The sequence below is a fragment of the Lepisma saccharinum genome, chromosome 6 (genome assembly GCF_977018435.1).
Source record: "Lepisma saccharinum chromosome 6, izLepSacc3.1, whole genome shotgun sequence".
Taxonomy (NCBI): Eukaryota; Metazoa; Arthropoda; class Insecta; order Zygentoma; family Lepismatidae; genus Lepisma; species Lepisma saccharinum.
The window spans coordinates 53,063,524-53,079,846 of NC_139234.1; the positions used below are offsets into that span (position 1 = coordinate 53,063,524).

At 36.4% G+C, this 16,323-nt stretch overlaps 1 protein-coding gene across 1 annotated transcript in view; it reads right to left on the reverse strand.

Annotated features, from left to right (window-relative positions):
* Nucleotides 1–16,102, reverse strand: part of LOC145988756 (cAMP and cAMP-inhibited cGMP 3',5'-cyclic phosphodiesterase 10A-like) — a 57,178-nt gene extending 41,076 nt beyond the window's left edge. The window contains exons 1-7 of the mRNA XM_083123915.1: nucleotides 16,020–16,102; nucleotides 10,298–10,941; nucleotides 8,122–8,217; nucleotides 6,909–7,013; nucleotides 5,630–5,736; nucleotides 2,185–2,358; nucleotides 1,390–1,538 (exon numbers count right to left, since the gene is read on the reverse strand). Of these exons, the coding sequence (XP_082980041.1) occupies nucleotides 1,390–1,538; nucleotides 2,185–2,358; nucleotides 5,630–5,736; nucleotides 6,909–7,013; nucleotides 8,122–8,217; nucleotides 10,298–10,880 (1,214 nt within the window). The 5' untranslated portion in view covers nucleotides 10,881–10,941; nucleotides 16,020–16,102. The remainder of the gene's footprint in view (nucleotides 1–1,389; nucleotides 1,539–2,184; nucleotides 2,359–5,629; nucleotides 5,737–6,908; nucleotides 7,014–8,121; nucleotides 8,218–10,297; nucleotides 10,942–16,019) is intronic.
* Between the last annotated feature and the right edge of the window lie 221 nt (nucleotides 16,103–16,323).

The window sequence follows — 16,323 nt, forward strand, 5'->3', positions numbered from 1 at the left end:
GCAACTTCAGACTGAAAGAGTGTTTTTTGCTCCTCCTGGGGAAAAAAAATATATTACCTGCCCCTACTTGAGGACGTCCATGACATTCCAAGAAAACTCAACTTTTTTCATAAAGGCACAATTTATTGTAGTTTCAGCCCTAAATTTATTCGCACACCCCTAATACAAAACCTTATACTCCCAGGTAAAACAATTCTGGACAAATCTTTTAAGCCCTCCCCCCATCCTTTTGTTAGGCGAAGGAAGTCTATTTTGCGGAAACTGAATATATGTCACATGACTTCAGTGAACCCCCGGGTAAATAATGCACGAGCCGCGCCTGTCTGGGATGTATGCTGACGTATTTTCTACTTGTCCTTAATTATCTCCCTTCTACAAAATACTTTGTCGACTGGCAACTCCGATTCATTCGTCCACAAGAACGCGTGGTTTTCGGGCATAGTGGGACCGGACACAACGTACCGCGTGAGGTTGTCTTTTGCTTTCTTCTGTCGTGCGAAATTTGCAGCGAGTGTTTCGTTCATATTATTTACATTACAGGATCTCTATTGTTTGTCGGTGCTGTGAAGTGATAAAATAGGGGGACCGGGAGTTATTGATGACATACTGGAGAAGGGATTTTCGGAATTTACGAAAAAAGTGTAAACAATCCGAAATTGAAGGTCTGTTCCTGATTTGGAAAAATTGTTTCAGGTAGGAGTTGTGAAGGATGGTAAGCAGTATATTAGGCATTTTGATTTATGAGAAGAAGAAAAAGTATCTCTACAGAGTGATTGACTGAGTAGAAAAACAGTGAAACTTTATTGTTGGTCTTATTCGTTGGTTTCCTCTGCGAAAGGTGTGAAATAGTAGAGTATACTGAGATTTATCAAATTTATTACATGAAATTTGAAAGGACGGAAAATGATTGAGCCATTTCCTTCCCGTTCAATGTTCATCGCACTGCATGAAGGAAATAAACAAAGGTGAATTGTTGGACTCAACGTAGCTACTATCAGAATATATTTGCAAATATAAAATATCATACATATATTTTACCTCGTTACATTTGGATATTGATACAAGGATGAGAAATTTCCAATTATAATATTGTAGAAAAAAGTTATTTTCTGAATAACATGATGGCCAGGGAGGGGGGGGGGGTTCTGGCCCCCATAATTCATTTCGGTTGGCCCATGTTGCGTACCCTAGTTTAAATGTCACCGCACGCCACTGAAATACATATAATATCTTTAATAATTCCACATATTGTATATACTGTTACTTGTTTTGTAAAATTTTTAACTAATAAACTTTAGCTAACATTTTGTGTATAATCAGTCTTTTTGTTATATTCAAAAAACTTAAAAACTAGATTAAATTAAACATGAACGGTATATACTGATATACCTGATTTTGCCTCTTTTCCTGTGCAATATTCCTTCACCAGATTTTGCATCAATGCCTTCATCAAATAGATCTGCCACCAATTCATCACATTTTTGGTCAACTATAAAGAATGATCCACGTTCTGCTTGTAGTGCATTCTTTGCAAACATCTTTGGAATGAAAGGAAAGCCGGAGATAATTGTTAGTATTTAGTAAACTGAATAGCAATACACAGTAGTGGTGATTGGGGGCAACAGCAGTTTACTTTCTCTTGGTATACAAGGCTTAGCATTAAGATGCTAGATAGTGCAGGGGCAAAAAATGGCAATAAGTGTAGGGGGGTAATTGCCCCTCTAATCACTGCCACTGGCGATACAATAAAAAGAATAAAGTTCTTAGCAATTGGAGCAATTATATAAACAGATATTTAATTCAATTGAGCCTATGTGTCAAAGATTAGCTAACTTTGTTTTAAGCCCACTTAGTGCACAGATAAGCTAATCCGAACTATACCTACAGTATAAAGTAAAATCTTGAGTCACTGATATGTGTGTGTATGTCTCTACCAAGTATCAAGCCGAGGAACCGTTACTTACAAGTCAACACCATTAACCACTACACTGTTAGGTAGGGGTGCCCTCCATATTTCGAACTTAACATGTGGTCTTTTATTAGATAGATGTGTTCAGTTTCATATGCATGTAGACCTATGACTCTGATGATACTGCCAGGTATGTGTTCACCAGACCTAGACTACACATGAAATTTGGCAAATTATTATTACCTACTGGTAAAATGGTTTCATGTGACACTTACCACAATCTGTGACACAATATTGTCAATAAGAACATGGTCATCAAAATATGACGTTGTGAGTTGCAATAAAGAATCATTCAGTTCTTTCTGTTTCTTTAGAATTAATCTTTGCTGATTTTGGTATATAGCTATTCCCATCCATGCTGCCACAGCTGCTACAATTTGTAGGTTGTCCTGTTAGGAGACAAAATAAGGTAATATTCAATGCTCTGGAAGAAATACTAAGCAGGTGTAATTTTTTTTGTAATTTGGAACACCAGATGGATTTTTGAAAGGAGAGGAATTTTCGAAAACAACTTTCTGGTGTAGGTGAACGGTCAAGGTTAAGAGTTTGTAACACGATGACTGCTCTAGTAGCAGAACAAAATTAAAGCATAATTTCAGTTTGTCTAGAGATTGTTTTCAAATTCTGAAGCTAAAAGTTTTATTTGCATTCCAGTTTCCCCCTTTATTTTAAGAAAAAAATATTTAAAAAGTGGAAAAAGCATGTGTTAGGTGCCAACGTTTAAGAAAACCAAAATTAAATAAGTGTTTTACTTGAAGATTCAAATTAAATATAAGTGGATAAGTCCAAAATATAAAATGAGACAAAATAACACCTGTGCATAAATTATAAGCACATCTGTGGTATACAACATTTTTCATAGGTTTTTTAAAAAATAACATGAAACAACTATGGCTAAGTTAGGATGTTCATAAACATTTATTTTCAGTTCTGGTAACTTCTTTTTTTGTGAATTGATCTCTCATGGTATTGAAGAAAATTTACATTCCTGTATTTAAGAAATGATTTGTTTATTTCTGTTTCAGTTCTTTTTTGCTTTTCCACCTCTTGGGTTAAAAGTGACTGTGAAGATGAATCATGAAATATATCCATGTCTTACATGTCTTACCCAGGGTTCAAACTTAAGACCTCTCAGTTCATAGCATGTTAGGCTGTCCCAGAGCCGCCATTAGGGGTGTGTCACAGACTAGAAATGAAGGGTGTGCGATGCATGCCACCGCACAGGGCCTCGCGCTTTGAGGGGCCTTGCGCTTCCGAAATGTTTATATAATATTATTGAATATTTTATTTGCATTCATTTCTTGTGCAAACGTGCTCTCTTCAGAAGAGAAGAAAGAAAAGAAAGGAAATCTATATTAGCAATATAAATCGATTTAAATAAGCTTACATAGTGTAGAAGAAAGGAAACATAATTTTCAAACGCAGGCTGCAAGTTGCATGCCTGCCTGCTATGTCCTACGCAAGGCAGTTGAATTTCTTGTTTGTGACGACAACCCTCGACCGATTTTCTGCCATAAACTATTTTACGATCTGGTAAATTGAGAAAAGATGAAAAGAAAAGGATTGACCAGGACAGGAAATCTTGTCCTGAGTCGATATTCCATTTTGTGAAGAACATCCGTAGTTGAAATCGAAATAAAGATCTGGAGATACTTTTATTTGTATTCCTCAAAAGGCTCCTAGATTTGTCAGATTTTGCCAGATATTACCACTGTGCCAGTGGGTCAACAAGTTTGAAGTCAAATAAATCATTATTGTTTGAAGCAGTAGTGCATGCGGCTTCCATCAAAATATTTATTTCCAGTTTTCTTAAAAAATAGTAATTAAAAAATCGTCTAACATCGCTGAAATGGTGAAGTGGTACAAGGTTTTCTGTCGTTTGAAATCAATCAACACGTATTTGAGACAAGAACGCCTGCAGAGTGGGGGGCCAAGGGTGCACTCCCCCCCCCCCCCCGAGATATCAGGAAACACCATTTTCTGGAAAGTTGGGGTGCAAATTATGACCGCTGCTGCCCCCTCCTCCCTCACAAAGACTCCTGCGGGTGGCCTTGATTTGAGAATCAGCATGTCTTTTAAGAAACACTCACCACAATTGCCACTTGTCAAAATTTGACTTCAATAACGTGACTGAAGACTCTGATACACAAGAGGTGAGAGATTATAAGTATGAAAGGTAATCTATACGATTTTTGCCTTTATTGTATTCTACATGTTTTCTATCCCTATGATACTTTCCTAAACCGTAAGGAATGTTCACATTTTACAATACCAATGTGTGTGTTCTGTATGATACACACACACACTTATATAGTAATTACGTATAAGGATATACACATATACAGAGTCGCCAACCTCTGTGGCAGAGTAGTTAGTACAGCATCAGGGCTCCAGGTTTGAATCTCAGGTTGGGCATGGGTGTTCTTCATGAGTGTCACTTCATCAATTTCATCTTGTTATTCATCCTCATCATCACGATTAGCCAAAAGTTGCAGAAAAGGGACGCTAATTAACAAGGTGACATTGTGGCCCAGAGACAAACTTTCACAGCTTTAGAGGATGTCAGTGCAAACAACTTTCCTTGATAACGATTTCTTCCTTGAAGTTTCATTTCAACTTCAGCCCTCAAAAATAGCATTTTTTTTATCCTGTATGCTTTTGGCCATGCATCACATTCACTAGGGTAACTAGCATTTTTCCTGTCGGAAGACGAGAAAATTTTTAGTACGTTGCGAACAGGAAAGGATGGCCCTAACGATATAAATATCTCTGAATAAAAGTTAGGTCTTTAATGTAACAATAAAAAGCAGAGTAACTTGGGGTTAAACATGAACCTCAGGTTTCTAAATATATAAAAGGTTTAAAATTCCAAAACATATGTATACATTTTAATAAACTTGGAGATTTGACTCCAGCCCCCTTGTCCACACTAAGTTACGCCTATGACTATCAGCAGCAATGCATGAATTAAACGAAAGAGATAATATGAGGGGTTTCATCCTGTCTGCTAGCATGATCCCGTTTGCATAGAGTACTGACATCTTTAGTATGCTATCTGACAGAAAAAATATAACCTACATACACACAAGATCAGCGCCCAAAGTGTGGAGGGTGAAACGCAACGGGATGATAACCCTTTCAGTTGAACACATTTTATAAAGCACCCGCCAGATAGGCTCATTTGCCTAAGTATTTCCCCTAGTGCATTGTCTCAATGTTGATACGTTTAATCACACCCCATCCAACTTCTATCTCCAAACTCGACCAAGCATCCCCTGAGCTAGGAATTTCCACTTCGAAAACTACACAAGCAAAATTTTTCTCTAGGGCTGATGGTGCCAAATCAAGTTCTACCAAACATTTCTAAAGAAAAGTTGTTTGTCTTGATGCCTTCTACAGACTGCCAAACATCGTGGATGGTTGAAATGTGTGTTGAGAATTGGAGGGCCGGGGGTAGGTTTGAGTATAGAATTTTACAAGGAAAGAAAGGTGTCTATATTGTCACTTTTTTTTTTTTTAAAAAAAGGGCCTTGCGGGTATGGTTCGCACAGGGACTTGCATTTCCTAACGACGGCTCTGGGCTGACCACTCTGCCAGGCCAACCAGACACTGTAAAAAACATATGAAACATGTTGAAAATGAAAATAAAGTTTTACATACTTTTGTGTAGGGATCTTCATACATCTCCCGGTATAACTGAATCACCGAAATGCATTTATCATTAGGAGTTACAATAGGAACACAGAGTATAGATTTCACTTCTGGTCCTGGAAAAAAAAGGTCATGTATAAATGAACACATAATGATCAAATTGGTTGAATACTTTATTACCTTAAGTATTACAGAGTTTTTAAATTATTCAGACCACTAAATCTAATATAAATAAGGTGTAAATTATTAGAATGCACTCCTTGCATTTGACCCAATCTAGAGTATCACATTTAAATATTACCTTTTTGAAGACAACACACATAAGTTTTCTTTTTAAAATTTTATACTGTTCATGTTATTTATCAAGTCTAGAAGAGTTCAATTGCTGCTAAAGAAGAGTTATCTGTAGTTTGTGTATGTTGTATTTATAATAAATAGCTTACGTACCCACTAACCTCAAGAGGAATGTCACAAACTAGATGATTAGAATTCTTGTTAATTCTACAGACAACGATACTCATGCTTAATAACATTTGTTCCCACACAAATATTGGAATAATACAGACACTCAAAAATAACAAAATAAAAATGAACTCTCTCATGACAACAGCAAATTAGCTTACAGAATGAAGAACCTTTATGTGAATCTTCAGCCTGGGTGAAATAAAGCCTATTATAGTGTAGAATAGTGTTACTATTCAGCCTTGCCTTTGCATGTAAGTATAATAGTAATAACATGTGGTGCAATAGCCTGTGAGGACCAGGGCCTATCTACCTACTCTCATATGCCCCAGCAGAGATGGGAGATCATCCAAGCAGTTACAGGGTGACATGTGGTCAGCAAGATGAACCCCCAGTCATTGTTGTAAGTTTCCATGAATGGGTTACGCTAGTCATTCGTAGCTCCTCAATTTACTCACGATGGTGGGTGGCCACCAGTCTCATACAAAAGCTGAAATCTGAGGAGAAAAGTTGTTATGCTTTTCCCCAGAAGGCAGAACCTGCATACGTTCCGTACCCCAAAGCCTGATGCCTTAGACCACACAGCCATGGTGCGGGACTGCATACAAGTATATATATTGTCTTTAAATCTCTGTCTTTTATGTGCTAAAATTTGAGTAACCTGTGTAGATAATTTGTTTGAACATGTTCTTTGAAACATTTAATTAATTGGTAGAACCAGAGATTGACTGGTTAGCTCGGTTGATATTATGCTAGCACAGTTTACCAACTTTGATTACTGATTGATTTCCTAGGTTATCAATGAGTTCTTTAATCAATTGTTTACCTGGTATGCCAATTCCCATGGGAAATCGCTCATCTCCTAGTATATCATCAATAACAATAAGTTCTTTGGTGTGTGCTACGTGGGCTGCAACTATACATCCTGGACCTTGAAAAGAAAAAGTAGTTTAATAAATAGCAAAATTAAAGCATTGTGCTCAAATTTGTAGTGAACTTTTGTTAATTGGATATAACACAGTTGGTGTACCAAAAGTCATTTTCTATATCCATACTGCTTTTCATTTTATTACCTTATACGTATATTGCAGAAAATTCATTGAAGAAAATGTAAGAAGATGTGAAAATTAGGGCTGAGACGATACGTGTGAACCAATGGCGATACTGTTATCAATGTCCTTCGATACAGGTATTGATACTTGAAAATTGTAACAATTGAAAGTTGTTCAAAATATTGGGCGAGTATTTCACTCCAATTATATGCATCAATTTACAAGAGTTTTGCATTAAAATATTTAAAAAATTACATCTGAATATTAAAATACCTATTATGTAATCACAAAATACAGTTTTACACACAATCTTGGTGCAAAATAAACGGAAACTCTGAATTTTGCATAACTTCCAGGATAATTAGAATCTGCGAAAGTAATGGATGGAATTTTTCGAAAAAAAAAAACACTGGAAAATTATTGGCCAATATTGATAAATAAATTCCAATTGATACTTTCCGATGTATCAATATTGGAAAGCCCTAGTGAAAATATTTATTACATACAATATTCTTCCATACTCTCTTTCAACTTTTCGTCTCATTTATGTAAGTCTGAATGTAAAGTCCTCAAAACCCAAAAGTTCCACAATATTCAACAAAAATTGTATTATATTTTAGTTTCATATTTAATATTAGTGCAGTATATATCAAGAGGGGTTGTAAGATGCTGGTTGTATCCACTGAAGTTTTCAAAGTTAAACTGAATGATAAAAATAATAACTAGTTTATAATTATGTAGATGCATGTTGAACTCAGTGCCTGCAATGGAAATTCCTAGGTGGAATATTCCTAATAGTTCAAGCATTTCAGTCTTCATTTGGTGAGACTTTTCATCCCTTACCAACTTGATTAAAATATTATGCAGAAACCAAATATGTGCCTGGAGTACCAATAAAACAAAAATAAAAGTAAGATACATTATTTATCATAAAGATTAATTACATTTTACAATATAATTTTTTATATTATATTATAGTTTATTTACCTATCCTCCAATTTACTTTGTGCCGAGGACATTTAATGTACCGCTGATACTGATATATCTCTTTTTTGAAAGAATCCACTACATATGCTATAGCACCTGAAAGTCATAACAACAACAAATTAAAATTTTCTAAGGAAATAATCACTGAAAAGTATTATTGATGGACACAAAAGCACAGGATGTATAAAAAATGATTTAATTCTCCAACAAATTCAGTTCATTCAAAATAGAAATTACATAAGAACTCATGAAATATATGAAATGATGTGTTCCATGTGAGACCCCTCAGAGGTAATCACATGATTAAGGTACATACAAAATTAGTCACCTCAGAAGCTCATCCACTACACTTCCAGTTTGTTCAAATTCACTATCAACTTGGTGATTTTCTTTCCATATTTGGTGCAGAATGCTCTTCGGAATTTTTACTGATCTGCTGTTGTTTTTCGTGATATTCTTTCAACAGGAATTTCCTTCTTTGAAGGCTATAGGATGCTATATTAGCACGACATGCTGTACTGCAGTTTGAGAACTAATGAATATGCAAACTTAATTTTACAGTGCAGTGATGTTCCCTCTGAAGTTTGGAGCAAGTATCTCTTAACATGAAAGATATGTTACTTTGTTTTCATTAAATTTAAATCCTTTTGTTTACACATTGTATATATGTAGTTATAGACATGGAATAGAAGTATAAAAATTAAAAGTACAAATTATGTAGAACTCTTCTCTTACTGCCATTTATATGTTTCTGTGTGGTTTTTAATACACGCTCTGTAAAATGTAAAAAAGCTTTGTATAAAAGTTCATGTGTTCATATGTTTATAAATGCTCTTTCCAAGGTTGCTTTTTGCTCAGTAACCAGGAATTCTAACATTAGTTTTTCCCCCAATGACTTTCTGGTTTAAAATGTAACAAAAGGGCCTTTGGCCCACTCCGCAGTTTTCTTGTAGGTATAAATATCTAGTTCCGACTTGTTCAAGAGAGATACGCAGACAGACACCCACTGACAGAGGTTCTTTGAGGTTGAGATGACGTCGAGTTGAAGTCAATTCCAGCATACTGTTGGAGAGCAGCTAGTTTGCACTTATGAGCGCCGCATGTAGGAACTCCTGTGTGATAAACTGCAGGGGCAGGTTAGTTAGTGGCCTCATAGTGATAAATAGTGCGTTCATAGAGTGAAGTCTGGAAAAGTGCATTCTTCTGTAATGGAGCAAAAGGCAACCTGGAGCATATTTGTACTGGAGCTGTAATGGAACATTGTATATGTGGAGAAGTGGAGGAGTGTAAATAAATTGTGCATGAAAGATATCTCCATGCAGCATCATTGAGCCAGCCCTATTGGTCGTAGATGCATGCTAGGTAATAGGAATGTGAAGTGTTTTGGTAGTTTGGGAATCGCTCGGCTGTTAGAAACCCCTAGACTTCGAGAGGACAGCCGATCCACATTACGTTATACAGGTAAGTAGATATACATGAAACCACGGAACAATGTTCACAAATAAATAACAAAAATATATTAGCACAGGGTTTGACTGGCCCACTGGACCATCAGGCAAAGTTCTGGTGCACTATCTGATCATGGTACCCTGCCTTCTTTAGGGTCTCCAAAAGATGTATGAACTTATGAACTATGTTCTTTTCACAAGAACAGCCTATTATAGTTTATAAATAACATATTCATCCACATTAATTCACTCTTGAATGGCAACAAAATTATGCTCTAAAAGTTTGAAATGTATATTTTTTATTGATAGGTGGTAGCACAGAATCATTAATTTTGTGTAAAAGTAGAAAGTCAATAATTATTTTATAGCTTCTTATTCATGGTAATTGAGGCTACCGAATGTACCATCATGACCATCTAGAAACGTTTATTAGCCTCCCATAATTCTTGGTTTTAAGGGCTTTTTAGTACATTCAAGACATTCTGGTTATGCTATTAGGTAATATTATACTATATATAAATTAATTGTTTATTAACATCTGAAAGATTTTGGTTATAGGTCCCATGTATAGTGTATGCCCCAGGCCCCATACCCACCTAGGGCCAGCTCTCATTAAAAGATCCTTCCAATTTTCCCTCCGACCATAAAACATATTGAACTTTTTTGCTTAAAATTGCTAAAAATTCAAATTCGACAACTACAGACAGTATAAAATATATTTTTAGTACCTCTAGAATTTGTTGCTATCTTCAGAATGTGTGCAGTTTCATCAAAAATGTATGGAAGTTCAACACCATCATCTAGCATGCCACTTAATTTTTTTACAAGGATGTTCAGATCAGTTGTTGAATAAAATCTTGTCGCATCAACAGAACTTTCTCGGTCACTTTTCATGCTCTCAGCATCTGGAGACCACGGTTCTAAATTTTGTTTATCTGCCACATCCATTCTCTTCTCACTTGCATCCGACTGATCTGTCCTGGTTGAAGATTGTTCCGACCTTGTTGGGGTGTAGCGTCTACTGGCACACTCGTGGATTGTGTATTTCTGTATACTGTCGATGTATTCAAAGAAATCTTCTGTGCTTGTTTGGATACTTCTTCTGTTCCTGCATTGTTGTTCTGTGTTTGTTTGGTCGCTTTCTTCCATTCCAGAAATCTGATGCAGTGTGCTTACTCTATCACTCCTTTGAGCACTACTTCTGCTTACAGATGATTTTTCTATGCTTGTTTCAGAGCCAGTTTCACCCTTGGGAGACTGTTCTGTATTATCTTGAGAACCAAGTCTGCTTTCTTCTGTTGTTACACCCATGATTTTTTCCCCAGTAATTTATTGTCCTTTGTATGCATGCACACTTAGGTGATTTCAAATCCTGGAACCAGATACAAAAGCAGACAGAAAGTTATTTCTCTTGAAAAGTTTACGTTTCTTAAAAGCACATTAACACAATTTTCAATGTAATGTTTTGGAGAACACATGCTCCATACTTGGTCCAATCTTCATTGATTTATTGAATTGGGTTATTTAATTTCGCTTTTCTGCCACTTTTGGTTAATCACGAGGATGGGGATGAGTGATTGTGTGATGAAATTGATGAAGGGGCTCTATACTCATGCCCAGGCTGGGATTCGGACCCAGAAGTTGATTTAGGTTGAGTTGGAAATTACTGTCTCCCAGGAGTTTATCAAGTGGGTTAAGGTCATTTACGGTGTGTTAACGCCTATTAGACACCAAAACAGACCATAAGTTGGACTTTTTTCAAAATTTTTAGGGGGTGAGTGTGGATAAATCACTATGTCTCATTTTTGTCTTCTCTCAATTCCTAATCCTCATATTGCTCTCATCTTAATTCTCGAAACATTTCAGTTGTCTATTTTACTTTACAATTATGTCAAACAACACACACAAGCTATCTGTAATTAAAAGGACAGGTACTCCTATGTCTGAATAAGTCGAATAGTGAAGCTTTGCATTCTATCTGGTTCCATCTCTTTCTCCTCACACCGATGATGCTTTGAAATTAGCGAAAATTTTGAATTTTTCTACTGTCCGGTGAGTGTTTCCTTTTAAATTTTTGATTTTTACTTAGCCCTTTTGGCCCTCCTTGCTTTTATCCAATATATATATATATATACAGGGTGTCGCAAAACTCTTTCAACAACGCTTGGGTGCTGGTAGATATCATAAAAACAAGTAACTTTTCCCTATAAAGTTTACCTCGAAAGCGCTTAGTTTCTACGCTATAAGCGCTTAAACTTTATCCTGTACGTATGCAATCCAACACAGCAAACGCTTGCTCTGACATAACTACCAGGGGCGCGTGGCAGGGTTGCCACTAGCGTTCCTCGTTAAGAGAGACGACTTGAAAACAACAACTTGGGAGTCTTGCCTGAGCAAAATCCAAAACATTAATGATACTTGCGATGTTGTAAGAAGCATTGACAGTATTTATAAACTGACCAAGACAAATAATGAGCAGACTGAAATTCAAGATTATGTACTCATTCTAAAATATCTCCATAATTGAACGATTGATTTGGTTTATTTTAATTTGCTTTTCTGCCACTCATGGCTAATCGCGAAGATGAGGATGATATGATGAAATAACAAATGACACCATTGTCTAGGCCAGGATTTAAACCCGAGACACCTGGCGCCTTAGCGATCTTTGCTAACAACATCACCACGGAGTGTTTCCTGTATCATGCAATATTAACAATTGCAAGGGACACGTAAGATGGGGGAAATCCACGAACGAACAAATGTAAACATGATGTGTTTGCTGCCTCGTTTCGAACACGCAGACTGTAATGTTATTACAATTTATTTGAAAATTATTCCTGTCTGTACTACCGTTATTGTTCGTCTCATTAGGCATCCCTGATGGCGCAGTGGTAGCGTCGTCGACTTGTAATCAAGGAGTCCCGGGTTCGATACCCTGTGGAGACACATAGTGGTTCGGATCCCACTTTAAACTGTAGCTCCAGTCCCAATTAGCCTTACTGTGTATAGAATGGACTAAAACACCCAATCAATCAATCATAAGGAAATAATTGCAAGGGTCTTTTAATTTAATGAATCATTGATTGATTGATTTGCTTTATTTTACTTCACTTTTTGTGCCACTTTGGCTAATTTGCGAAGATGGGGATGAGTGATGATATGATGAAATTGATGAATGGACAATCACAAACATTCATACCCAAACCGGGATTCGAATCCAAGACTCCTGGCATCGTAGCGCGATGTTCTAACCACTCCACCACAGACGCCGACTTTCAATTTAATGAAAAACGTCGTTTACACATGAATAAAATTCACACATTAAAACTAGTGCAAAGCCAAGAAATGCATACTTATGTCAAGCGCTGAACTGTAAAGGGCACTCGTATTGCACATTTGCGCATTATTTACATTTGTTCGTTAGTGGATTTCCCGTATCTTACGTGTCCCTTGCAATTGTTAATATTGCATGATACACGAAACACTCCGTGGTGATGTTAGCAAAGATCGCCAAGGCGCCAGGTTTCTCGAGTTTAAATCCTGTCCTATACAATGGTGTCATTTGTTATTTCATCATAGCTATCATCCTCATCTTCGCGATTAGCCAAAGGTGGCAGAAAAGCAAATTAAAATAAACCAAATCAATCAATCAATTATGGAGATATTTTAGAATGAGTACGTAATCTTGAAATTCAGTCTGCCCATTATTTGTCTTGGTCAGTTTATAAATACTGTCAATGCTTCTTACAACATCGCAAGTATCATTAATGTTTTGGATTTTGCTCAGGCAAGACACCCAAGTTGTTGTTTTCAAGTCGTCTCTCTTAACGAGGAACGCTAGTGGCAACCCTGCCACGCGCCCCTGGTAGTTATGTCAGAGCAAGCGTTTGCTGTGTTGGGTTGTATACGTACAGGATAAAGTTTAAGCGCTTATAGCGTAGAAACTAAGCGCTTTCGAGGTAAACTTTATAGGGAAAAGTTACTTGTTTTTATGATATCTACCAGCACCCAAGCGTTGTTGAAAGAGTTTTGCGACACCCTGTATATATACTATATATACAAAGTTATTTGTCAAACTTTGCTTTAAGCCCACTTTATGCTCATATAAATTAATCGTGACTGGATCCATGGACGTCCGGAAGGTGGGGCAAGGGGGCCATGGCCTTCCCTGGAAAATGAAAGTCAACCAAAAATTATATATTTCACATATATTTTTTCATTTCAGCCACAAAAATATGTGTTAATTATTGCTTGAACATGATAAATTCAAATTGAAGCAATGTTTTTTGAGGGGACAACACTATTTTGGGGGGAAATGTGCCTTGTTTACCTCCCTGGAAAAAAATACCTTGCTTTCCCTCCCTGGAAAAAATCCTGCGGACGCCCATGACTGGATCCACAGTTTAAAGTGGGATCTGAACCACTGTGCAATATGCCTCCACAGAGGATCAAATCCAGAACCACTTGATTACAAGGCATTGATTGATTCATTTCTATCCGAGGAGACAGGTGATCGGAGAAGTTACATAATTTAGAACTGCACGATTTGTATTCTTGTCCAGATATTATTATAATAATTGAATCAAGAATACTTAGATGGGTATGAATGGGAAAGAAAAAATAGTTTACAGGATTCTTGTTGGGAAATCTGATGATAAGAGACCTGTAGGAAGGCCAAGACGAAGATGGAGGGACAACATTGTGATGGACCTAAAAAAAAATCAGTAAGGATGTAAAGGATTGGATTGATCTTGCCCAGGGTAGGGACAGATGGCCTGTTGGTGCAGAAGGCTAGAGAGTTAATTAGTTCTTTTCTATCCCCGTAGGTTTAACATGATGATAAGGCTGTATAATGATTAGATGGAATTGATGGAAAGGCAAACACAATAGAACATGTATGTCCAGAGGTACTCAAACACAGAAGCTTCTGTGGTGGTGAGTTCATGGGTCAAGTGCTAAATGTTTGGTCACCAAGAGGGCAAATGAATTAATCGCCAAGTTGCATGGTTCACAAGTTTTGTATACTAGAAAACATCCTTGTCTCTTTTTAACAATACATGCTGTCAGTCTTGATATTTAAATAAGTGTAGAGTTACATGTTACTCAGGCCTGGATTTTTGTATGTGGAGTTTGAGTTTGTTTTAAGTGTGCTTTGTGAACAGAAAGGCTAATCGGGACTGGTCGGGAGTTGAAAGTGGGATCCAAATCACTATGTTCTCCCACTGGCTGGATATTAAACTTAACCCCTTGATTAGAAGGCGATGACATTAATTTGTGTGTAGAGGCCTGGGGCTCATCTATGCACAATTTCAGTTATAACTTCTAGGTTATACTGGATGATATTCAATTTACACCATCATGCACTGTACTCTGGGGAAAATTCGGGCAAATAGATTCATGTGTGTTAAGGAAAGCTTATGAGAAGCCTCCTTACAGCAATAAAATTGGCGATATATTATACATACACATTCCTACATATCATGATAATCATACCTTGAATCACTTTGGCAAAGATCATACCCATAATACTTACCCGGCATGTTTTCAATGCAGGATCTGATCTGTTTGCCCAAAATGTAATTATTTCGCACAATGAATAGTGGGGGAAGTTGTTCGCTGAATTTCATCCATTGATTAAATTTCTTATTTCTTTCCACATTTTAAATATATCACTTTTGTCCCATTTTTTGGCTCTTTTCAAAGTTAGTCTTCACATTGTAGGCCCTTTACAGGTGGATGTCAGGGGCTGTAGCTCCTTCAATTCCAAGCTTGGTGATACTTTAAAATATTTAAAGTTCAATATTGAATTATTTCGGACTTCATCTAATGATATGTTTTTTACATTCAGTCTATTTGTTTACCAGTAACATTGTTACATTGCCAATATTTTGAAAATTGTCTGAATAAAAGTTTACAGTTCTATAATTTTGAATCTCACATGATATAGATAGGAAAATTAACCTTTTCGGTTAATAAATTAAAAATATTGTGCATAAAATTTGCATATGTAAGCAAAAAATCACACATACGTATTTTATATTTGTAGACATGAAACAAGGCTTTGTTAGAAGCATATACAATATAAAAATACAAATACTGGATAAATCCCTGAACTTGTCTAATTTGCAGAGACAAACTAAGATTATAGGTTAAACAAATGTGATAATAATGAACAAAAGTCGACCCCCGTGGCGGAGGGGTTAGCACATCGCGCTATGATGCCACGGATCCCGGTTCGAATCCCGGCCTGGGCATGGATGTTTGTGAGTGTCCATTCATCATATCATATCATTACCATCTTCGCAAATTAGCCAAAAGTGGCATAAAAGTGAAGTAAAATAAAGCAAATTAATCAATCGATAATAATGAACAAGCAAATATGCTACTGCATTAATCTAGTCTCCTCTTATAAAGTTACTTTTCTTTGTTATTCTGTTCTAAACTTACATGTTACCTGTGAAATAAAAAAAAGAAATAATTCTTAAATTTAATGTTATCCAAACCAGGCCTTGTTATTGCATTCAAGATTGTTGATGGTTAAGCCATATCCTAAACAAGCAATTTGATTGGTCACCATTATACCATCACTTGTATTCATCAATAATAATTAATTTTTATCACCCTGCATTGGTATGCCCACTGAGTGTTATAGAAATTGTGTCCCCTATTGATGCAGCACATTTAAGAAAGAAATGAAGTTTGTTTTATGAGAAGATTATGAAATATAAGACTGACACTTAAAAAAGGGGGT